Genomic DNA, 25,911 nt, shown 5'->3' on the forward strand with positions numbered 1-25,911 from the left:
TATACACTATAATACTATACACTATCATACTATACACTATTATACTATACACTATTATACTATACACTATAATACTATACACTATTATACTATACACTATTATACTATACACTATCATACTATACACTATTATACTATACACTATTATACTATACACTATCATACTATACACTATAATACTATACACTATCATACTATACACTATTATACTATACACTATTATACTATACACTATTATACTATACACTATCATACTATACACTATTATACTATACACTATAATACTATACACTATTATACTATACACTATTATACTATACACTATCATACTATACACTATTATACTATACACTATTATACTATACACTATCATACTATACACTATAATACTATACACTATCATACTATACACTATCATACTATACACTATTATACTATACACTATAATACTATACACTATTATACTATACACTATTATACTATACACTATCATACTATACACTATTATACTATACACTATTATACTATACACTATCATACTATACACTATAATACTATACACTATCATACTATACACTATTATACTATACACTATTATACTATACACTATTATACTATACACTATTATACTATACACTATCATACTATACACTATTATACTATACACTATAATACTATACACTATCATACTATACACTATTATACTATACACTATAATACTATACACTATCATACTATACACTATTATACTATACACTATCATACTATACACTATTATACTATACACTATAATACTATACACTATCATACTATACACTATTATACTATACACTATCATACTATACACTATTATACTATACACTATTATACTATACACTATCATACTATACACTATCATACTATACACTATTATACTATACACTATCATACTATACACTATTATACTATACACTATTATACTATACACTATCATACTATACACTATCATACTATACACTATCATACTATACACTATTATACTATACACTATCAGACTACACACTATTATACTATACACTATCATACTATACACTATTATACTATACACTATTATACTATACACTATCATACTACACACTATTATACTATACACTATCATACTATACACTATTATACTATACACTATCATACTACACACTATCATACTATACACTATCATACTATACACTATTATACTATACACTATTATACTATACACTATCATACTATACACTATCATACTATACACTATTATACTATACACTATCATACTATACACTATCATACTATACACTATTATACTATACTATACACTATTATACTATACACTATTATACTATACACTATTATACTGTACACTATTATACTATACACTATCATACTATACACTATTATACTATACACTATCATACTATACACTATTATACTATACACTATCATACTACACACTATCATACTATACACTATCATACTATACACTATTATACTATACACTATTATACTATACACTATCATACTATACACTATCATACTATACACTATTATACTATACACTATCATACTATACACTATCATACTATACACTATTATACTATACTATACACTATTATACTATACACTATTATACTATACACTATTATACTATACACTATTATACTGTACACTATTATACTATACACTATTATACTATACACTATTATACTATACACTATTATACTGTACACTATTATACTATACACTATCATACTATACACTATTATACTATACACTATCATACTATACACTATCATACTACACACTATTATACTATACACTATTATACTATACACTATCATACTATACACTATTATACTATACACTATCATACTATACACTATTATACTATACACTATCATACTATACACTATTATACTATACACTATCATACTATACACTATTATACTATACACTATTATACTATACACTATTATACTATACACTATCATACTATACGCTATTATACTATACACTATCATACTATACACTATTATACTATACACTATCATACTATACACTATCATACTATACACTATCATACTATACACTATTATACTATACACTATCATACTATACACTATCATACTACACACTATTATACTGTACACTATTATACTATACACTATTATACTATACACTATTATACTATACACTATCATACTATACACTATTATACTATACACTATTAGCACATCCATTTGAAATCTACAGTTAAGTTACACATTGCTGTATTTAGTGAGGTAAATGAGTATGTAAGTTTCACATTTTTACTGCATATGCTCTTTGCAATTCTAATTTGTTCACAGCATTGTGCTAAAGCAAAGTACAAACTTATTTACAACAAACATAAGAAACACCCTTTGGGTAGAGCTGTGCACAACTGTAAACAATATTGCAGTACATATGGGAACTGAACTGGAACATACAACATACTGATTTTGACAACTAGTTCAACATTTTTGTATGCAATGATTCAAGCAATGAAATGAGGACGATTAGTTTCGTAGGGAACGACTATTCAGCATGACTTAAGCAAATGATGATGTTATAAAACAGTCGAGAATTGTATGGAAGCAATTGATGCATGTCCAAAAGCATTTGCAGTTTGTTGGAAGGAATGAGAAACTGCTACTGTGATGTTCACAAATGACTGAATCTTGTGGAGGTTGAACTAACAGTTATGAGAATTTTAATTCTGATCAGAGTAATGCACCAAAGCAACTGAGAAAAACTGTAATCAAGGTAGAACAATACTGTCTAAAGAGCCACCAAAAGAAAGGACAAAATAGTACAACTTAGATAACACAGTGGAACCTCGGTTCTCAAATTTAAGCCGTTCCAGAAGTGAATCAATTTTTACCAAATCAATGTCAATTGGAATAATATGTTCCAGACCCCCAAAAATTACACATTATAAAGTATTTTTTAACTCTTTTTAATTATACAGTACCTGCATGCGTAACTGCATACGAAAAACATTAAACACAATAATCATTACATAGGGCTGCTCAGGTGGCGCAGTGGTAAAACATGCTGGCACACCAGAGCTGACATTTCGACTCGTCGGTTCGAAACTCGGGTTCGGCACATACGCAACAACGATTGGCTGTTGTTCATACAGGGTGGGAGCCGGATAGGGACCTCATAACTGGTGCAAGGGTGTGGCTCTCCGTGCACAAAACTGATCCGCATACTCACCTCGTGCAGGTGAAAAGATGCAGTTGGCTACTGCACCTGTGTCGGAGGGGGCATGTGACAGTTTCGCTCTCCTCAATTGGGAAGGGAGGTCAGCATCAGTAGAGAGGAATTATAATGCAATCGGGTAATTGGATACGTCTAGATTGGGAGAAAAATGGGGAGAAATGCACAAATAAATAAATAAACATTACATAAATTAAAAATGAACGTCACTCTACCTGTAAATGCCTTAAATGAAAGGTGGTAAGGAAGGTGAAGATGAGGAGAGGTGTTATTGTTTGGAAGGGGAGTCACTTTCCATAAAAACGGCAGGTAACTGTCCTTCTGGTGTTTTTTGTCATTTTGCACCCCTAAGCACCTTTACATGTTTTGCTACAGCGGCTCCTCTAATAGCCTCTATATTTTTAGTGTGATGCTGATTGTAGATTTTGTCGTTCTGAACTGTGTAGCAATATTAGACATGCGAATGTCACTTATGTATTATGTACTTTTTTTTACCTATATCATGGTTCTTACAACTTTTCTTTTTGTTGTGCTGTTATTGGTTCATTTCTTTGGTCACATGGTGTCTTATTTTTTATTTTTTATTTTTTATAATTTAGCGCGTCCAATTTCATCTTGTCAATCATCCTCTCACTAATGCCGGTCCCTGCTCCCGATCGGGGCTGACGAGTCCGTTCCACGCCTCCTCCGACACGTGCACAGCCAATCGACCGTCTTATCACCCACACTTGACGAGTGCAGCGTGGCAGAGCACCGTGCACGGAGGATCACACACTCCGCCGCACCCCCTCCCGTCTCCATGCAGGCGCCACCGACCAGCCAGCAGAGGGCGCAACCGCCCCAGTCCTGAGAGAGCGTCCCCTCCGGTCTCAAATCCCGCCCCCCCCCCCCACCTGAACAACATGCCAATCGTTGTTCATATAGCCTCCCAGCCTCGACCGGTGAAGGCAGAGCTGGATTCGAAACGACGCACCTTCGAGATCCAGCCCTGGTTGCACCGCGGCGCCACCTGAGCGGCCATGGTGTCTTATTTAATACGAATATTTAAAAAACACGAAAAAATAATCTGAAGAAAAATGATCACATTTGCACAGCAAATGTTCTGGCCAGTTAAAAATGGTTGGATCGACAACAAGACATTTTTTCTCTCGCAGAATATGGTTGAGAACCAAACTGGTCGATATGGAAGACGCTCGAGAACCGAGGTTCCACTGTACAAGAGCAAAAGTAAACTAAATCCAACAAGGGAACCAATACCAAAACAGAGAGGATAGAACAGATCGAGATCACTCCACTCCACTACAATCCATTTCATCAGTGTTCAAACCGGCTCATCAGAACAGCATTCATTTTTAATACAGTAGAGAAGGTGAAGGATGAAGGATAAATTATGCATGTTTATCTGCAGTAATAGCTTCTGAATATGAACCCACCACCGCACTTACATTTAAACCCGGGATTAATTTATCTGTGTGTTATTAGGAAGGTTGGATGTTTGACTGGAAACCGTAATGAACGTGAGATGAATTACGATCTGTGCATGCAAATGTGCCTTGTGTTAAGGTTCTGACTCCGGCGTGTTCTGTGTACGCAGGTGAAGGTGAATATCCTGGGTGATGTCATCGACCAGGGCAGTACCGCGTTAGGAGTGGATGTTTCTGCATTCAGCCTGCACTCAGCCATCTACTCCACCCGCCCCGACGCCCGCTGCCTTCTACACCTCTACACCCCTGCTACCGCTGCTGTATGATCATGTTCACTAACTGACACATCCAGGGTTGAATATACCCACCAGCACGGCCACCTGGGACAAGCAGAATATTTTGTACGGTATCATACCCGTCCAGAGGGCGTTAATTCGCTCCAGGTGGAGATGACTCTATTTAATCTATTTAATCAGGTGTATCCCAGGTGTAGGACAGGTGCAGCCTAGTGGTTAAGGTACTGGACTAGTAATCGAAAGGTTCAAGCTGGTTCAAGCCCCACCTCTGCCAGGTTGCCACTCTTGGGCCCTTAAGCAAGGCCCATAACCCTCAATTGCTCAGACAATATACTGTACTGTAAGAGCACTGCAAGTCGCTTTGGATAAAGGCATCTGCTAAATGCTGAAAATGTAAATGTAATCACAGCTTCCCCTTCGTAGAGTGGCTGGCTTCTCTGTTGGCAACCTGCTTTTCTCTTTAAAACCGTGATGCCAGGCTCGGTCCGTGATGTCAGCACACATTATCTTCTGTCTAGTGCAATCTGTGGGTGTGTCTGCCTATAAGCGGGCCCCACAGATGAATCCACGCTTGACTGCCTTGCTTCTTTAATAGCCATTGATGGGCTCCATCTATCTATTTAAATTGCACACCGGTGGATCGAGTAGCTGGCCCATTCGTGACAGCTGGTTCTCATTTTGATCCTATTCCTTTTCAGTTTCTGTTATTTTGACCACATCTTACTTTAATCACTACCCTATTTAGCTGTGCCTCTTTAGCCAAAAGCATTCTGCATATGGGGTTCATTTATAAACTCTTGCAGGTACAGGGCTACACCTGACCTGGTTTTATAATCCAGGGGGCAAAGAACCCATACCTGATATTAGTATTAAAGTACTAGTGTTCATAATAAAGTGGCCTGTGTGTGTATACAGAGAGATAAATTATAATCACGCACACATACACATATGTTCTTCTACAAATTTAATTCAGTATGGACTTAATTATATACAAACACACACACACTAACTCGACTTGCTCTTTTCTGTTTTATTCAGGTATCAGCCATGAAATGTGGCCTCCTCCCGCTCTCCCATGAGTCTTTGCTTGTGGGCGAGGTGGCTTATTATGACTATAATGGCGTGATGGAGGAGGAGGAGGACCGCGTGAACCTGCAGAAGAGTCTGGGACCCACGTGCAAGGTGACAGAGACAAAAGGAATCCAAATAGAATAATGCCGTTTTAAGAGTCGTTTCCTCTGCCAGCCAAAAATGGCAATGCAGAAGGACTCGACTCCTTTTATATTATTATTATTTTTAAATGCATTTTCGTTTAACGTATCTCCCAGCCTAGTCCTATCCAATCACCTGATCACATTTGCTTTCTCTACTGCTGCGCGGAGAGCCTTGATACTTTTTCACCTGCATGTGGTGGGTTCATATGGGGACCTGTATCACGTACGGAGAGTCCCAGGTTGATCTCCTGTATCCGACTCTGTGCAATTGCTATTGATCAGCCACCAGAGGTCGTAATTGCAGCAGTTGTGAGGAATCGTAGACGTATACTTACGCTGGTGGCAGAGCTGAGATTAGAACCGCTAATTTAAGATGTCAGATCTGATGTGCCGGCGTGTTTTACCCCCTGAAAGGCTCGACCCTTAACGTTGGTCAGCTGCCCAGTTACACATTATAGTGCATTAAAACGCTTACCTATGAGGACGTTTTTCTGCTATCAAACTGTTTCCGATATTCACTGTACAGTTTTCCTGGCATTACCATGGCACATGATGCGTGTTTGTTTTTGTGCCTGGAACAGGTCCTGGTCCTGAGGAACCACGGCTTCGTGGCTCTTGGGGAATCAATGGAGGAAGCCTTCTACACCATCTACCACATCCAGGCTGCCTGTCAGATCCAGGTGAGATGGGAATGCCGGCGGTACCGCTGGGGTTAGGAGGGTTAGGAGGATCTCAGCGGTAGTGCGCTGGCATAATAGACCGCTGCTCAGTTTTTTATTCCGTCGGTATCAATAAAGCTGCTGGAGCACTCAGGTGGTGAAGCAGTCTAATGCACTGGCAAACCACTGCGGAGACCTGAGGTCAAATCTCAGAGGAGCCACCGGCCTGGTCTGGAGTCTAAACACTCCTGCTAATAGTGAATTTGCAAAAATAATTATTCAAAAAAATAATATTATATGTTTTATTTTTCTGATATGTTCAATTCTGTGAATAAATAAAAAATAAGATCCAAAATATGCAAAAAAATGTCATGTTTTATTTAAAAAATGCCTGTTTAGAGAGCCTGTGACATCCCAGTTCTTTAAATGAAAGGAATGAAAGGAAACCCAAAACAATCCGGAGCATCACTCCACCCCGCCAGCGTAGGGCCTTTCCCCCCACCTCTGGGTAGAGCTCGCTTTTCCAGAGTGGTTCTTTTTATGACTGTCGAAAGGTGCTGTGACACTAGCTAAGCCCAGAAAATATATAAAGAGTGCCGGCATCTGCACCGGCGGAAAACTAGACCAGATCAAGCCTGGCATCATGGTTACAGGAGAAAGCAGGTCACCAACAGAGAAATGGGCAACTCTGTGAGAAAGACACGGTGATAAGTGGAAACAAAAGAGGAACTGGCACATCAGTCATCCGCGCCTCCATGCCCCCTTTGCCGGCTATAAATAGCAGTGCAGATGGGCATCATTCTGTAAACGAACCCCCCTCTGGGTGGGTCTGTTCCACGTTTTTGTTTCTGTACTATAAATATGGTGCATTTATTCTAATAATAAACAAAACAAGACGTTCTATCAGGGGTGTCTAGTTTATTTTTTCTATCAAGACACTAAAACTTGTTCCTTCAGTACAGTTCTTGAATCCAGTGTATCGTCTAAAAGCTGAGTTTGAGTGAATAATCAGACTATACTTCATGTTACTTTATTATATGACGTTTCAGGTGTCGGCGCTGTGTTGTGCCGGAGGAGAAGAGAACCTCAACTTGCTGGATCGGAGCGTACACAAACCAAACACCACCGGTACTGTAGGCTGGGCTGGATCCACGTTCGGACCCATGCACAAAAACCGACAGGGAGAGCACGAGTTTGAGGCGCTCATGAGGACCCTGGATAACCTGGTTAGATTATGATTTCACAGATGAGTACATGACACGTACATACAAGCAGTAAATCTTACAATTTTGCTTCCGTCCTGTTCAGGGTTACCGTACCGGCTACGCCTACCGTTTCCCGGTCCTGCTGGAGCGCTCCAGGACCCGCAGAGAGGTGGAAGTACCAGCCACGGTCACTTCATTCAGCTTTACCGAGGAGGGGAAGCTCCAGTCACGCCTCCAACCTCACGCTCACAAGCAGCAGCAGGAGAGAACAAGATGGCTGAACACACCCAACTTTTACCACAAGGTCAACACGGACCAGGCCAGCCCTGGGCATCGCACCACGGTCAGTCAGACACGGCAGATTATTATCCGTAACGCACCAATCGATTCACGTCACCTTCCTCAATAAACTAAATATCACTCGAACAATCTGAGCAGGGCCGTTAATTCTCTTGGCTCCAGGGGCGTCGTGCAATGACTGACCCTGCGCTCTGACTGACCCTGCGCTCTGACCTCAGCTTCCAAACAGTGGGCACAGTGCTGGGCTGGGATTCTGATCTCTCAGAGTTTGAATTTCATCTCTGCTTCCGGTCGAGTGGGCGCCCCCTAGCGGACACGATCGGCAGTGCAGACAGTGCAGCCGACAAAATCGGCCAGTAGTCTGCTGGGTGGGAAAAGACCGGACTACAAAGTGAGCGGAGTCTGATTCTCATCTATGCTTCCGGTCGGCTGGGTGTCCCCTAACGGACACGATCGGCAGTGCAGACAGTGCATCTTCATTTCTGGTCGGCTGGGCGCCCCCTAGCGGACACGATCGGCAGTGCAGCATACAAAATCAGCCACTAGTCTGCTGGGTGGGAAAAGACCGGACTACAAAGTGAGCAGAGTCTGATTCTCATCTATGCTTCCGGTCGGCTGGGTGTCCCCTAACGGACACGATCGGCAGTGCAGACAGTGCATCTTCATTTCTGGTCGGCTGGGCGCCCCCTAGCGGACACGATCGGCAGTGCAGCATACAAAATCAGCCACTAGTCTGCTGGGTGGGAAAAGACCGGACTACAAAGTGAGCGGAGTCTGAATCGCATCTCTGCTTCCGGTCGGCTGGGCGCCCCCTAGCAGACACGCTCGGCAGTGCCTGCAGCAGACAAAACTGGCCACTAGTCTGCTGGTGTGAAAATACCGGATTACAAGTGAGAAGGAGGTCTGAGGGTGCGTGTGTGAGGCAAATATATCCTCATTAGATGCCATCGGGGTCCCCAGCAGTGGAAGACAAACTGGCTATGATTAAACTGGGAGAACTGGGGAGAAAATGCAGAAATAAAAGGATAATAAAAAAGAATGTTCCAGAAATTTCAGCACTACTAAGATCTGAGTACAAGGACATGCACTCTCGCCTACCCATACACCCTCTCTCTCACATTCTCTCTCTCTCATTCTCTTCCCCTCCCCCCTCTCTCTCGCTCTCTCTCTACCCTCTCTGCATTGCGGGCGGATACAGTTCCTCCAGCACTATAAACCACACTGCAGTGTCTCTGCTGCCCTCTGCAGCCAGTTTGACCTCCACAACACGTCCAGTCGCCGCTTACACGCTCCTAATTACCATATTTCACAAGCACAGTTGTTATAAATGTGTGTCCTGCTCTGTATCCTCTCTTCAGTGGCAGCGGACAGATGAAGTGACCCAAAGTGGTGGGACGGCCATACGGATCGAGAACCCCAACCAGTTTGTTCCTCTGTTTACCAACCCAAAGGAAGTGCTGGAAACCAGAAACAAGGTACAGTGATGTGATGCAGTCATGCACTGCACCCCTCTCAACAACCCCCTCTTTAATTTATCAGTGATATAGGGTAACACTATAGGGTAAAAGTCACTCCATTAATTAATCAATGCATAGTGAATAAATCATTTATAAATGTATATCTATTGCTTTATTGAGCAAAGAACCCTAATAAGCCCCTAATTTGCATTCCTTAAAATTGAAGTGTTACCATATATATACTAATTCGAATAGCGTTGGCTGATCTGTGATCAGCTTTTAGGTAATTCGTAGATGCTCTGGAAAGTCAGGGTGAAATTATACTGCTATTTTTAATTATATTTTGTAATTATTTATATGAATAGTTTTTATTATATTTAATAATTATTTATATTAATTATTTGAATTATATTTTATAATTATTTATAATAATAATTGTAATTATATTTAATAATTGTTTATAGTAATTATTTTAATTATAATTTATAATTATTTATATTAATTATTTTAATTATATTTTTAATTATTTATATTAATTACTTTAATTATATTTTATAATTATTTATATTATTATTTTAATAATATTTTATAATTATTTTTATTAATTATGTTAACTATATTTTATAATTATTTATAATAATTATTTTAATTATATGTTATAATTATATCTTAATTATTTTAATTGTATTGTATAATTATTTTTATTATTTTAATTACATTTTATAATTATTTATATTAATTATTTTAATTATATTTTATAATTAGTTATATTAATTATTTTAATTATGTTTTATAATTATTTATATTATTATTTTAATAATATTTTATAATTATTTGTATTAATTATTTTAACTATATCTTATAATTATTTATACTAATTATTTTAATTATATTTTATAATAATCTTTTTTAATTATTTTTATTATATTTTATAATTATTTATATTAATTATTTTAGTTATATGTTATAATTATTTATCTTAATTTAATTGTATTGTATAATTATTTTTATTATTTTTATTACATTTTATAATTATTTATATTAATTATTTTAGTTATATTTTATGATTATTTATATTAATGATTTTAATTATATTTTATAATTAGTTATATTAATTATTTTAATGATATTTTATAATTATACTGTACAGCTAATATTTGTAGGCAAATTATTAATTTTACACCTTGACCCAAACGGCAGTTGATTGATAGACACCTAAACTAATTACAATGCTGTGAAAAAATTTCCTTTGCCTATAATGGGGGGGTTTAAATTTAATATTAGTTAAGGCTGGTCCAAAAGTACCAATAGGAAGCCTGTCACTGATGCCAGGTTGTCACTACTGGCTCTTAAATTGCCTACCAATGTCTGAGCTGGGAGATGGCCGAAGCATGCGTTGGATTGAACCAGTGACCTTTTGATATACATAGTCGTGTACCTTAATCTCTAGACTACAACTGTATACACGTATCCTCTGTGTCTCTTTCAGATCCGAGAGCAGAATCGCCAGGATATGAAGACAGCAGGACCTCAGTCGCTGTTATTAGCCAGTGTGATCACAGAAAACAGCCCACCGGTATGAAAACAGTAAACACTGTACAGCAGCGTGGTACTGCAGGGCCAAACGTATGCCAACAGCACTCCCAATTACTGAGTTTAGGTGTTTCAGACACACTTATTGCTAGATATGTCTACAAAGTCATGGTCTTAATAGGCTGGTGTGGAAAAACTCCTCTGGTGTTGGTGGAATCGTGGTCTTAACCATACACTTTTGGGTTGAACTGGAATGTTGATTGGGAGCCCGGCCTTCTCATATACCAGGGTTTTTTAAACATTTCGGTGGGTCGCAGAGAAAAATAATAAATAATAATAATAATTTAATAAACTTGTACGTGAACGCCCCCTTGTGGAGGCTTTATGTTACATCGTGTAAACCACAGTGGGACCAGATGCACTGTTCGTGTCGCCTGGGTCATGTAAAAAATCATGGACCTTCCCTAAACTGTTGCTGCAAAGTTTGAAGCATATCATTACACCTGTTAGCAGCTGCTGTGGCTGAAACACATGACCTCAAAAATTAGACGTGGCGTCCCAATACTTAAATATGTAAGGTCCAACATGGTTGGCGTGTACAGATAGTTCAGAGTGTGTGTGTGTGTGTGTGTGTGTGTGTGTGTGTGTGTGTGTGTGAATCTCTCATATAAGTCCCCAGAGGTGCAGCCTCCTTCGACCCCTGAACCGGAGCCACCGAACCCGTTCAATGAGCTGACGGACGAGAAGCTAGAAGAATACCGCAAAGAGGTCCAGAAGAAACAGCTCGGCCAGGATGGTACGACTAGATCTGATGAGAGCCTTGTTTCATTGTTAAATTTGTCATATCCAGTTCCCAAACTGGACCGGGTCGAGCCTGGCATCATGATTTGAAAATAAAGCAAATTGAGCAACCGCCAACTCTGAGGAACAAACCGTGATGAATAGAAAGTGCCTCCATGCCCCCTTTGCCAGCTATACATGCAGTGGAGATGGGCATTATTCTGTAATATGTGAGACGCATCTCACTACCAAAACCACGCCCATTTTTTTCATCCTGAGAAATATTTATAGATAGATAGACAGATAGACAGACAGACGGACCGATTGGTAGACAGACAGACAGACAGCTAGACTGACAGACAGACAGACAGATAGACACATGGATAGACAGACAGATAGACAGTCAGGTAGATAGATAGGTAGACAGACAGACAGATGGACACATAGATAGATAGATAGATAGATAGATAGATAGATAGATAGATAGATAGACAGACAGACAGACAGACAGACAGACAGACAGACAGATTGGTAGATAGATAGATAGATAGATAGATAGATAGATAGATAGATAGATAGATAGATAGACAGACAGACAGACAGACAGACAGACAGACAGACAGACACATAGGTAGATGGACAGACAGATAGATGGATAGATAGGTAGACAGATTAGATAGACAGACAGACAGACAGATGGATAGACGGATAGATAGGTAGACAAATTAGACAGACAGACAGATAGATAGATAGGCAGACAGACAGACAGACACAGGTAGATAGATAAACAGATAGATGGATAGACGGATAGATAGGTAGACAGATTAGACAGACAGACAGACAGATAGGCAGACAGACAGACACATAGGTAGATAGATAGACGGACAGATAGATGGATAGACGGATAGATAGGTAGACAGATTAGATAGACAGACAGACACATAGGTAGATAGATAGACAGACAGATAGATGGATAGATAGGTAGACAGATTAGATAGACAGACAGACAGATAGACAGACAGACACATAGGTAGATAGATTGACAGATAGTCGAACCGCGATGGTCGATCATTTTTAAGTCAAGCACGGCTCTAAGGCTAGCACATGCTTCCTTCAAAATGTTCCGCCATCTCACCTGGCGAGCTGTGCCCTTCAACCCTGAGCTCCTGGCATCGACGGGTCGTGTCTTCATCATGTGTTGAACCAAAGAGTTTGGTTTTATTTTATATTTATTATATATTTATTTTATACTTTCTTTCCTGAATTACTGAATGTACTTCTGTCTGGTGTCCTCACACTTTTTCTGTCCTGCCTCACACCGCACACTCTGATGCTTTGATTATTATAATGCACTAATCACTCTCCCTGTGTGTTTGCTGCCTGTCTCGTGTGCTCCTTTTGCCTCTGTGTGTTTGTACGGCAGACGGGGAGGAGGCGATGAATGATACGGGGACTCCTCCCCCTGCTACCTCACCTGCTACCTCTCCAACAAAAAGCCCCTCACCTGCTAAACCCCCCGCCTCAGGTGAGCCCGCACACCGCTTCAGCTCGTACCTGAACGAAGCACCGTCACAGCTCAGCTAACCTTCATAGAATCCAGTCTGGCACATAATAATAAAAAAAGCAAATAATAAAAAAACACAGAGTTTCTTACATTTACTTTGACTTTTATTTGATAGCTGAACCTGAGATATTTCACGTTTTATTTGTTCAACTTCATTTTTGGAATGTGTTGCAGACCTGAAATGCAGGAATGTATGGTTATTAATAAATAAAATGAAGTTGAGCAGATAAAAAATGAAATATCTCAGGTTCATCCTGTCTGCCATCAAATAAAAGCCAAAGTAAATGTAAGAAACTCTGTGTTTTTATTGTATCTGCATTTTCCATACTGTCCCAACTTTTTCTGATTTGGGGTTGTAATTTAAAGCCAGTTTGAAAGTGTTTGCAAGAATCGGTATGAATCTGTTCCTCTTCGTTCCGCTGATAGATGAGAAACCCGTGGACGCGGTACAGAACGGAAAGGAGGAGAACGAGAAGCAGCAGGAGGAGCTGGAGAAAGGAATGAAGGCTCTCTCCACCACCGACACGTCAGAGAGCGCTCCGGTCCCGCCCACCTCCACGCCCGCCAAACCCGCGGGCAACACTCCGGAGGGTTCGCCCTCCAAATCGCCCTACAAGAAGAAGAAGAAGTTCAAAGCTCCGTGCTTCATGAAGAAGAACAAGAAGCTGAAGGAAAAGGCCGAAACCTGAGCTCGCACACATAAACACACGGCAACACAATTCAGTCGTTCATTACAGTCCAAACCTTCGACTATCGACCATCACAGCTGCACACACACACACACACACACACAGGGCTGGATGTACTAAGCTTTTTGTCAGAAACTGCTGCACTGCAAGATGCAAATTGCGCTTCTCTCCCTCTTTCACATGCAAATAAGGGAGAATCACTCAAGTACAACGTAAAATATTTCATTCTATCTATTAAATTATGTCATTTAAAGTCATTTTTGCCTCCCAAAACTAGATGTAAATACTACAACTACAGCTGTATTGCTGGGAGTGGTTGCCAGATCTTTGTTTATTCAGTAGAAATAGGATCCCTTGTAAATTTGAGTTGGGTTTGATTTTTCAGATTATGATTTGCACATTTCATGGGGATGAGGTTGTTTAAAATAATGAAACATAAATTTGCAGCCATCGTTTTATCTCACGATAAAACTATTCATTTTTAACATTCATGTTCTTTTTTTTCTATTTTATTTATGCAGTCGAGGTGGGTATATTGCTGCTCACGCCTCCGACCCGCGCGCAGCCCTTAACGGAACCCTTTTTCACCCATGCTCTCTGCACAGGCGCCTCTCTATCTGCCAATCAGGGTCCTTACACAGCGTTTGAAGACCCCACCCACATAGTCCGGTCATCCCGCCCTAGCAGAATCATGTCTGCTGCAGGCACTGCCGATTATGCCGGCTAGATGGCGCCCAGCCGACCGGTGGCAACGCTGAGTTTCGAACCGAGGAGTTCAGAATCTCTGCGATGGTGTGCTAGTGGAATATCCCACTGCACCACCTGGATGCCTTAACACGTGTGTTCTTGAGTAAAAAATATTTATGCAGTAAACTGGTCTACTTATATTTAATATTGTAACATAATTTGAGACCATTTTAGAAACTATTCAGGGAAAATAACGTTGCTTCTTTACTGGACATCACGTATATCTGTCAGCCCTGATCCTACCGACATGTACCGACATGCAAAGATTTTGAAGATGAAATTGATTGATTGTTTGATTTACATTATTAATCCCCGAAGGGAAATTGCAGTGTTACAGCAGCAGTTCACAATTATCACAAGCATCACACAACGACACGTCAATGTGGTGCGAGGAAATAAAAAATAAAAGTTAAAAGTAATGTAATGCAAAAATAAGATATTAAAATCTAAAAAAAATAACAATATTATAATTAGAATATAAGAACATCTAACAAAGAACAAAGCCTAAAAGAGAAGCTAATCAAATACTACATATATGGACATGAACCAGTTTATTCTACAGTATATTGTTGTTTTTTTATCAGTCGCTTTTATCCAAAGTGACGCACAACTTTGAAGGGTTAAGGGTCTTGCTCAAGGGCCCAACTTGGTAGTGTTGGGGCTCAAACCAACAACCTTTGGATAAATAGTCCAGCTACTACTGCCCAAGTGGCATCTGGGCAGATTTATCTGTATCAAATAGCACGTTGTAGTCTAGTGGTTAAAATACTGGACTAGTAATCAAAATGTCACTGGTTTAAGCCTCACGACTGCCAGGTTGCCGCTGTTGGGCTCTTAAGCAAGGCCCTTAACTCTCATTTGCTTAGACTGTATACTGTCACAGTGCTGTAAGTCGCTTTGGATAAAAGTGTCTGCTAAATCTGTACTGTGTGCCTCAAGCAGAGCGCAATTAGTAGCTGGTATCAAGTACGATTTGCATATTTAGCTACATCTTGAGTGAATTGAACAGTAATGCCAAAGTGCATCTTTGTACATCTAGCCCTCAGTCTTAATGTGTGTGTTTTGTGAGCTGAAACTAATTTCTCATTCCAACCCGTGACCTCAATCAGACTAACCCTCGACGACCAGAATTTAACAAATAAACGATGACCCCCTCCCCACCTCGCTTCAGATGAATATTGCACTTAGTACAAGCGTATAGAAAAGAATGTGGCATGAAGTCGGCGCTGATCGTTCATATTTGTTATGTTTAATTCTTCGCTGATGGTCATAGTGCACATTATTGTATGAAGTGTATTCGTGTCCTTTCTATTTAAATCTGGCTTCCTGTTTTGTTTACATTTATACGATCACTCACTTCTCATCTGTGTAAGAAAACAGAACAGCAAATATCGCAAATATGATTAAAAAATCAACTAAAATACCAAATCAATGATTCTGGCTTGTATATGCAGTGAACGCATTTTCGAATGCACTGAAACATTCCACTTCTTCAGTTTGTTGTACAGTCGATTGATATTTTTTGTATTTTTTTGCAGTTGTAATTATTTATATTATCACTATAATTATTATTTAATTGCCTTCGTGTGCATATGTGCTGGTTTTCAGGATTGAATCATGTCATGTTAGAACGTAAAGTGATAAACACTAGGTTGTACCGATCATTAAAATGAAGTAAAAAAATGTTTTGTGTCTGGTGATCTACTGTATATTAGTTTATTAATATTTAATTGCATATTTATTTTTTATATTATATGTTTTGTTATATAGTTAAAGAGTCATTTCAACTCTATACATCAACTTTACACCAATTCTAAACAACGTTCCTCCAGGACCAGGGTGCAACATGAACAAAATGCAAGACAATACAATATATACAGTGCAGATAAAAAAACAGTACAATAAATACAAAAGACATTTCTAATCTCAGTAATTAAGGAAGACAAGACTAAAGATAAATGTAGTGTTTGCCAGTACATGGTACTGAGTAAATGATAAATGGGTGGATAAATTGATGAAAGGAAATAAGTCTTATTTAAAGTTTATTTAAAATAATACTGGAGTTTGGGTTGCACAGTAGTAAATCACAATAGCCAACCAGGGCTGACATCTTGAGCTCACGAGTTCAAATCTCAGTTCTGCTCCGTTCTCCTAAATGAACAGTGAGTGGCTGGTCCAAGGGAGGGAGGATGTAGGAATTTCTCATAACTACTGCAACTACGACCTCTGCTGGCTGATCAATGGTGCCTGGAATATTGGACATCGGTGTGTGACTCTCAGTGTGCGATACGGATCTCCATATTAACCCGCCTTGTACAGGTGGATTTGTTAGGCACGGCTCTCCTCGGTCAGGATCGGAGGTCTGTAGCAGTAGAAGTGAAGTACAAAATGGGTAAAAAGAGAACATTGGATATTGGAAATTTATTGATTGACTCTTGGATGAATAGCTGGTTGGATAACTGAATATGTAGATGAAGATGCTATTGAAGGGCAGTTGTAGCGTAGTGGTTAGGGTACTGGACCAGCAATCCAAAGGTTGCTGGTTCAAGTCTCACCACTGCCAGGTTGCCACTTCTGGGGAGAGCAAGACCCCTAACCTTCAATTGCTCAGACTGTATACTGTCACAGTACTGTACTGTTAGTCACTTTGGATAAAAGTGTCTGCAAAATGCTGAAAATGTAAATGTATTGAATAGTTCAATGGATTATTACATGGATAAATATAGGAAATGGTGAATGGATGAAGTTATAAATGTTTAAGAGGATGTGTAATGGGTAATAGATGAGTGAATGTTTTTATTCATGGATAGAATGATGAATGGATATCGGCCTTTCCATCCACCGTCAGTGTCTGACCGCACAAATGTTCTTTTAACTGAATGGGCTCAAATTTGACCTCAGAATCAAAATATTTCGGAACTTTGGTGTCCTTACACCTCCAAAAACATAGCAGTAGGTGGACTGGCTGCTCTAATTTGCATTAAGGAGTGTGTAAACGTATCAGTTCGTAACACCATGATATTACTAGGTTAGGTTTGCTATTCAGTGTTTTGACGCCATGCGGTTAGATATTGCTGATAGAGCCCTTTCGCCGGATCCATCGAGATCCTGACCAGCTTGAAGCTGTCAGTTGTACTTAATGAATGAATGAATGAATAAATAAATTAATTAATGTATAACTAATGTTTTTTAAACAAGGGTAACAGACGTTTAGCTGGGAACTGTCCTTTAGGAACTATGAATCCAGGACTTGTTTCACCCGGAGGACTTTAGCGTGTGGCTGTTATGCGAACGTTTAGCCGTTGATTCGCTTCTAGTGAATTCTGAGCTTTTGTTTATATAAGAATAATTCAGTTTAAATGAATTAAAATGGTGAGAAGCAGGAGCAGGACGCCACCACCACGCAGAGGTAGGAATAACATTTCGTTTCGGTTAGAATGGTTTGCAGTGTTTAAGAATTGTATTTATCTGGTTTAGCTCAGAATGATGTTGTTAGCATTAGCATCGTTGCTAACATATGTGTGTTTTCCTACAGAACTGCGGTTGAGACCCAACTTTAGGTCCTGTAGCCTAGCAGTCGTTTTTAAGATATAATAAGAAATAATAATATGTAGGGGCTGGATAATTGTGACGTTGTAGCGTGTACAAACATATCCTGCTACTCAAGAATACGTCATTTATTTATTTATTTATTTATTTATTTTCTGCATTATTCAGCGGATAAAGACGTCATTTAAAGCAAAATGCAGCTCTGCAATAAAGTTCAGTGTATATTTAGTTACACATATCACCACAGCATGGCTTTGCTGTTACAGAGTGCAGGTGCTAGCCTGGCCTGCCTGCATCAGGTCACAAGTTTAATGTTAAACACAGTCATGGACAATTTAGTATCTCCAGTTCACCTCACTTGCACGTCTTTGGACTGTGGGAGGAAACCGGAGCTCCCGGAGGAAACCCACACAGACACGGGGAGAACATGCAAACTCCACACAGAAAGGACCCGGATCGCTCCACGTGGGAATCGAACCCAGGACCTTCTCGCTGTGAGGCGACAGTGCTACCCACCGAGCCGCCGTGCCACCCCATGAAGCAAAATAATGACAACCAGAGACCCCAGAAGTGTTAGATCGACCCAGAATGGGAAAATAATCCACTTTTACAACTACAACAGTGGGTGTCCTCAGTTCCCAAGCATGTTGTAATTACAGTCGTAATCATACCCTGTCCCAACTTTTTCTGATGCATCAAAATTATTTACATTCACATTTACTGCATTAGGAGACGCTCTTATCCAAAGCGACTGTACGACAGTACTGTGACAGTATACCGTCTAAGCAATTGAGGGTTAAGGGCCTTGCTAAAGGGCCCAACAGTGGCAACCTGGCAGTGGGTGGTGTGGTGGTTTCGGTGGGTAGCACTGTCCTGGGTTCGATTCCCAGGTGGGGCGGTCCGGGTCCTTTCTGTGCGTAGTTTGCATGTTCTCCCCGTGTCTGTGTGGGTTTCCTCCGGGAGCTCCGGTTTCCTCCCACAGTCCAAAGTGAGGTGCATTGGAGATACTAAATTGTCCAGGACTGTGTTTGATATTAAACTTCAAGTGATGAATCTTGGGTAACCAGTAATTATCTGTCCTGTCATGAATAGAACCAGAGTGTGTAAAACATGATGTTAAAATCCTCATAAATAAATAAATCTTTATATTTAAGTAGTTTTATTTTTTATGTATTGTTATTTTTAAATACAAGTCCATGATGATAAAGCATTCCTTTATAATACTGTAATGTACATTTGTCTCCTTTTAGAGAGACGCCGCTCGCGCTCGTCCTCCCGCGACCGGGAGCGCAGGCGCAGAGACAGGGAGAGGTCACGATCACGCTCCAGAGACCGACGGAGGAGCCGCTCGCGCTCCCCACACAGACGCAGATCCAGGTGAGCATGTGGTGAAAGCTTCTGTACATAGTGACAGATTCATGTACAGGAAAAAGAATCTGTATAATCATTTGAAATAATGTTGACTTGTTATATCTAAAAGTTTTTTTCTGTTTATTATTTTGCATATTGTTGTTTTGTTTGACTTTTCTGTTACTGTTGACTGAGCCTGTATAATTAGCTAGCACATTCACTAGGTAGCCAGTTAGTGACAGTTAGTGTTGCAGATACTAGCTGGACAAGTCCAGTCACTATTCGGTCTTACTCCTGTAGTTCTGACGAGGCTGCAATGGAATATTTGATCAGGACTTGATCAGTGTTGGAGATATTTGGATTATTAACTGAACTGGTGAAACTGTAACTCTTACAGAATTAGATTAGAAATAATCATTAGAATTGAATTTTATGGTGCACTCGGGTGGTGCAGTGGTAAACTGCCTGTCAGGCATCTATATAATACAGACTGTGTCTGAGGGGGAGGGGGGGGGGGGGGGGGGGGTTGAGACCCAATGATGAATTGGCCTGTGGTACTATGTTCCACTCGGTGAATGTAATGAAAATATAAAGAAATGTTTATTTGAGCGATGGCTCACTGCCACTGTGTGATATAACCCCTCTCTTCAGCTGTTTCTGTGTGTGTGTAACCCCTCAGGTCTCCCCGCCGGCACCGCTCGTCCTCGCTGTCCCCCGTACGACAGAAGGACCGACGTGAAGATGAGAAGAAGGACGGGAAGGAGAAACCCGTGAAAGTGCATCAGATTTCAGGTCGGTCTGAATCAAACGCTCTGTGTTAATAAGAGGTTACTGTAGTTACACACTGACACACTGACACACTGACACACTGACACACACACACACACACACACACACACACACACACACACACACACACACACAAACACACACAAACACACACACAAATACACACAAATACACACAAATAATAAAACAGTAATAATTCCAGAAGTTCATTTGTCACAAACAGAACAACTGCAGTAAAATTATTTTGTGACTGCTCGGCCACATTATTAAATAGTAAAAAATATATACATATATATAAATATAATATATATATTTATATTTAAAATTAGTTTAAAAAAAAATGTATATAAAAAATTTGTAAAAAAAAAAAAATTGGTTTACAAAAAGAAAATATGTATTTATATATATATATATATAAAAAAAAAAAATTATATTACAAATTTGTAAAAAAAGAATTATATAAAAAATTTGTAACTTTTTTTAAAAATTACTATAAAAACCTATTAAAATTTTGTAAAAAAAAAAATTTTTTAATCAGTAAAAAAAATAATATTAAAAATGAGTAAAAAAAGAAATTATGTTAAATTAGTAAAAAAAAAAAAAGGTTAAAAAGTAGTTTAAAAAAAAAAGTTCTTTATGTTAAAAATTAGTACAAAGTATATTTATATTAAAAATTAGTAAAAAAATATATATATTTATGTTCAAAATTATTATTATTATAAATATATGGACTTATATAAATCCATGATGTTTGAAGTACTGCTCTATAATACTGTAATGTAAAAGAACATTTAAGATCAAAATAGAAACTTAAATTATAATATAAAAACATTATATAAATGTAGTCCTGACTGTTCATTTGGTTGAGGGTCTGAATAACTGGTAGGAAAAAGCTGCTTCTCATCCTCTCTGTTTTGGCCTTCAAGGAGCAAAAACCCTTCCCAGACTGTAACAGAGAAAACATTCCATTGCTGGGATTACTGGGGTCCTTTACTATCCTCCTGGCCCCTGACCAGCACCGTTTCCTATATATGGACTGCAGGTCAGGAAGCTCTGGAGAGCCCTCCTGTCCTGCTTGGTGCTGGTTCTGAACCAGGCTGCGATGTTCCCCGTTATAATGCTTTCAATGGTGCAGGTCTAGAATACCACTGCTTCTCGATGTGAAGCGTCCTATGTGATATTATTATTATTATTAATAAAAATAGGTATTTAAATAGCAAAAAATATTCAGATGTATAATTCTACTAGAAAAAAATCTTCTCAGGTGGCTCATGGGCCAAAATACTGAGCATAACTCCAGTACTGATGGAAATAACCAGCTAAAGAAATAAAAATCTCCTCTTGCTTTCTCCTTTACAAAACAACTACATATACTAGTGCATCCATGTATGTTAATGTTGCTGAATAATGATTAAACATTCCGTCCCTGTTCGTGTCCTGCAGCTGAAGATATGGAGGGTAAAACCGAGGAGGAAATCGAGATGATGAAGATGATGGGCTTTGGTTCCTTTGATACCACAAAGGTGAGAGAAAACTGTTCATTAAGCCTCGTAAAAAATAGATCATAAAGTTCCTAATAGTTTCTGCACTGACCTGCATTACGAGGAAGAAGTTTGTTGAACCCCAACCCTCCTAAAAAAAAACAAATAAATAAATAAATAAAAGCACTATCCCAATTCATATACTCACCGAGCTCCTTATGATTTTCATTCATTTCATTTATTATTATTATTAATATTAGGAACACCTCTCTGTATGTACATTCATTAATTACTTTTTAAACTCCACCTACCATACAGATAAACTTTGTGAGTATACAAAGTGGGTATTGTCACCCTTGTACCCCATTTATCAATCAAATGAGGCCCCCATAAGAACCCCACTGACCAGGTTTGGGTGGTAGATCATTCTCAGCACTGAACTTGTGCATGAAAGGGCCTTCCCTAAACTTTATATACTTACTTTATTACACCTGCGTGTCCCTATGCGTATACCCTATCCAAGTAGTGTTTATTCTTGGGATATTAGGATGTTCTATGTAATGACCACAAGGTGGCGCAGTCGGAGAGTTCACACGAGCAGAAGCTCTTGTTTTTTCATCCATTTTCTATGAACTGAAGCCACGTTTGGTTCATTCAGCCTGTTTCAACTAAAGAATAATAATAAGAAATGTCAAAGATACAATCACAACTCTTCCAACAACAGCATCTCCTTTCATTCTTTAATTCAATTCTTTTATTTATAATTGCACTATAGAGTATTCTATTTCATATCTTTATCGCTTTACTGGATCTATTTATCCATCGAATCATAAATAATAGCAATACGTATTTGATGCCTTAACCTCTTGACATGCTAATATTGGCTGTATGTGTGTTTGTTGTTTTGGACGAAACCCTCTGCTAATAGATGAATGTCAGTAATTTGCCGCAATCTACACCGATCAGCCAAAACATTAAAACCACCTCCTTGTTTCTACACTCACTGTCCATTTTATCAGCTCCACTTACCATATAGAAGCACAGACACAGCAGCGCTGCTGGAGTTTTTAAATACCTCACTGTCACTGCTGGACTGAGAATAGTCCACCAACCAAAAACATCCAGCCGACAGCGCCCCGTGGGCAGCGTCCTGTGACCACTGATGAAGGTCTAGAAGATGACCGACTCAAACAGCAGCAATAGATGAGCGATCGTCTCTGACTTTACATCTACAAGGTGGACCGACTAGGTAGGAGTGTCTAATAGAGTGGACAGTGAGTGGACACTGTATTTAAAAACTCCAGCAGCGCTGCTGTGTCTGATCCACTCATACCAGCACAACACACACTAACACACCACCACCATGTCAGTGTCACTGCAGTGCTGAGAATGATCCACCACCTAAATAACACCTGCTCTGTGGGGGTCCTGACCATTGAAGAACGGGGTGAGAAACAGATGGACTACAGTCAGTAATTGTAGAACTACAAAGTGCTTCTATATGGTAAGTGGAGCTGATAAAATGGACAGTGAGTGTAGAAACAAGGAGGTGGTCATAATGTTATGGCTGATCAGTGTATGTAACATCACTTCACTGCTTGAGAGGCCCCCCCCCCCAATGCTGTATTATACACTGGCGAGCCAAAACATTAGGACCACCACTGAAAATGGGTGGTTACTCCTAGTTCACGTGAACCTGAGGGCTCACCTGTGTACACAGTCAGGCTAATCATAAAGCATGTTTGTGTGTTTGTTCTCGACAGGGCAAGAAGGTGAACGGTTCTGTTAATGCACACGCCATCAACGTGATGCAGAAAAGAAAGTACAGGTCAGTGTTACGACCACAGTGTTACTGTTCCTAAATTTAAATCAGTTTTGTTCATTAGTGACCAACGTCCTAAAATACGGTATGATCAGTCTGCTGTGTCAGCTGATTGGCCGATAACATCGCTGGGGATGGTGTAATTTACTGCTGCATCACCCGAGCGTTATGAGAGCGACTCCATAATCCATGATTACTCGACTAGGATGGACGTCCTAGAGGCAGCTACATCAATTACAAATCTGCTAAACTCGCCTGTTGGGCCCTTGAGCAAGGCCCTTAAACCCTCCTGGGAGAGAATTTAGCCTAACGGTTGAGGTACGGGACTAGTAAGCGATGGTCGCTGGTTCATATCCCACCACTGCCAGGTTTCCACTGTTGGGCTCCTGAGCAAGGCCCTTAACCCTCAATTGCTTAGACTGTACACTAAGTCGCTTTGGATAAAGTGTAAACGTACTTGATGGGGTCCATGATGTCATGAACCTTTGTAGGAACAACCTCACAGCTCTGTAGAGACAGAACACACGCCCGTCCTCTTCCGTGCAGGGGTTCGATCCCCAGGTCGAGCGCTAGAGGTCCTTTCTGTGTGGAGTTTGCATGTTCTCCCCGTGTCTGTGGGTTTCCTTTGGGAGCTCCGGTTTCCTCCCACAGTCCACGACTGTGTTTTACATTAAACTTGACCTGATGAATCTTGTGTAAGCAGTAACTACCTGATCCTGTCATGGATGGAACCAAAGTGTAAAACATGACGTTAAAATCCTAATAAATGAATAAATACATTTTAGCATCGTGAATATATAACGATTTCGGGTGTGTAGGTGTGAAGTATGAAGGTCAGCACGTTTCTTTTGCGTATTCTGGAATCTTCCTGACGCTGATGGATGAATGAGGCACGTTGGCGTCTGTGTAACCTCATCATTACACCCCAGAACGCAGTACCAGGGGTGCAGAACCAGTGACGCGTGGTTTTGTTATAAATTTCTTCAATATTTACAATCGTACGTTGAGCCGATGAACCACACACATTCTCTCGCATCCCTTTTCATCCATCCGTCTATAATATCAGGAGCGAATATGTTCGACGCTCAGAATTTCGCCGCCGTTAGAAATATGGAGAGTTCACGTGTTCATGTTCACGCTTTTTGAGGAGCGTGATGTTTACTTGCTTTAAGCAGAGCGTCTCCTCGGCGGCCAATCACATCTGCAGGTGCTTCACAGCTCAGAGACAAAGACTCCGATTGGCTTCTGGTGATGTAATATGTTGGTGCAGAGAAGGAGATCAATGATGTAATCATATTTTTTTTTTCACAGGCAATACATGAACAGAAAAGGGGGCTTCAACAGACCTCTGGACTTCATCGCCTGATTCGCACAGTTCCAGCGGCTCTGGTTTTGATCTTCGTCTCACTGCAGCTTTGTTCTGTGTGGTTTAACTTTGATGCTTCATTTTTTTAACTCAGTTTTTTCCTCATGTGTTTAAATGTCACTAGTTGTTCTGTTTGGATCTGCGTATCCTATAGTTTGGCCTTGAATAAAGTTTAAACATTTTGAATATTAACATTGTCTCTCTGCTGTGAACAAACATACAAAATGATTCCTACAGCTGTATCATACTTTCATTCATTCAGTCATTCATTCGGGCGGCACGGTGGCTAAGTGGGTAGCACTGTCGCCTCACAGCAAGAAGGTCCTGGGTTCGATCCCCAGGTCGAGCGCTATGGGTCCTTTCTGTGTGGAGTTTGCATGTTCTCCCCGTGTCTGCGTGGGTTCCCTCTGGGAGCTCCGGTTTCCTCCCAC

The 25,911-nt window shown here is 39.7% G+C and overlaps 2 protein-coding genes across 4 annotated transcripts in view; both read left to right on the forward strand.

Moving 5' to 3' along the window:
- add2 (adducin 2 (beta)) overlaps positions 1-16,806 on the forward strand; it is a 37,604-nt gene extending 20,798 nt beyond the window's left edge. For all 3 annotated transcript variants that reach the window (XM_063017714.1, XM_063017715.1, XM_063017716.1), the window contains 10 exons: positions 4,850-4,999; positions 6,014-6,157; positions 6,771-6,869; positions 7,898-8,074; positions 8,157-8,396; positions 9,712-9,828; positions 11,300-11,386; positions 12,016-12,139; positions 13,547-13,648; positions 14,114-16,806. In XM_063017714.1, the coding sequence (XP_062873784.1) occupies positions 4,850-4,999; positions 6,014-6,157; positions 6,771-6,869; positions 7,898-8,074; positions 8,157-8,396; positions 9,712-9,828; positions 11,300-11,386; positions 12,016-12,139; positions 13,547-13,648; positions 14,114-14,376 (1,503 nt within the window). In that variant the 3' untranslated portion in view covers positions 14,377-16,806. The remainder of the gene's footprint in view (positions 1-4,849; positions 5,000-6,013; positions 6,158-6,770; positions 6,870-7,897; positions 8,075-8,156; positions 8,397-9,711; positions 9,829-11,299; positions 11,387-12,015; positions 12,140-13,546; positions 13,649-14,113) is intronic.
- A 1,587-nt stretch (positions 16,807-18,393) lies between these two features.
- snrnp27 (small nuclear ribonucleoprotein 27 (U4/U6.U5)) lies at positions 18,394-25,672 on the forward strand. The gene is made up of 6 exons (XM_063017966.1): positions 18,394-18,532; positions 19,923-20,049; positions 20,702-20,814; positions 22,255-22,334; positions 24,056-24,120; positions 25,426-25,672. The coding sequence occupies exons 1-6, from the start codon at positions 18,493-18,495 to the stop codon at positions 25,478-25,480; spliced, it is 480 nt and encodes a 159-aa protein (XP_062874036.1). The 5' UTR covers positions 18,394-18,492; the 3' UTR covers positions 25,481-25,672.
- The last annotated feature ends 239 nt before the right edge of the window (positions 25,673-25,911 follow it).

Source organism: Trichomycterus rosablanca, chromosome 21 (assembly GCF_030014385.1).
Source record: "Trichomycterus rosablanca isolate fTriRos1 chromosome 21, fTriRos1.hap1, whole genome shotgun sequence".
In the NCBI taxonomy this organism is placed as follows: domain Eukaryota; kingdom Metazoa; phylum Chordata; class Actinopteri; order Siluriformes; family Trichomycteridae; genus Trichomycterus; species Trichomycterus rosablanca.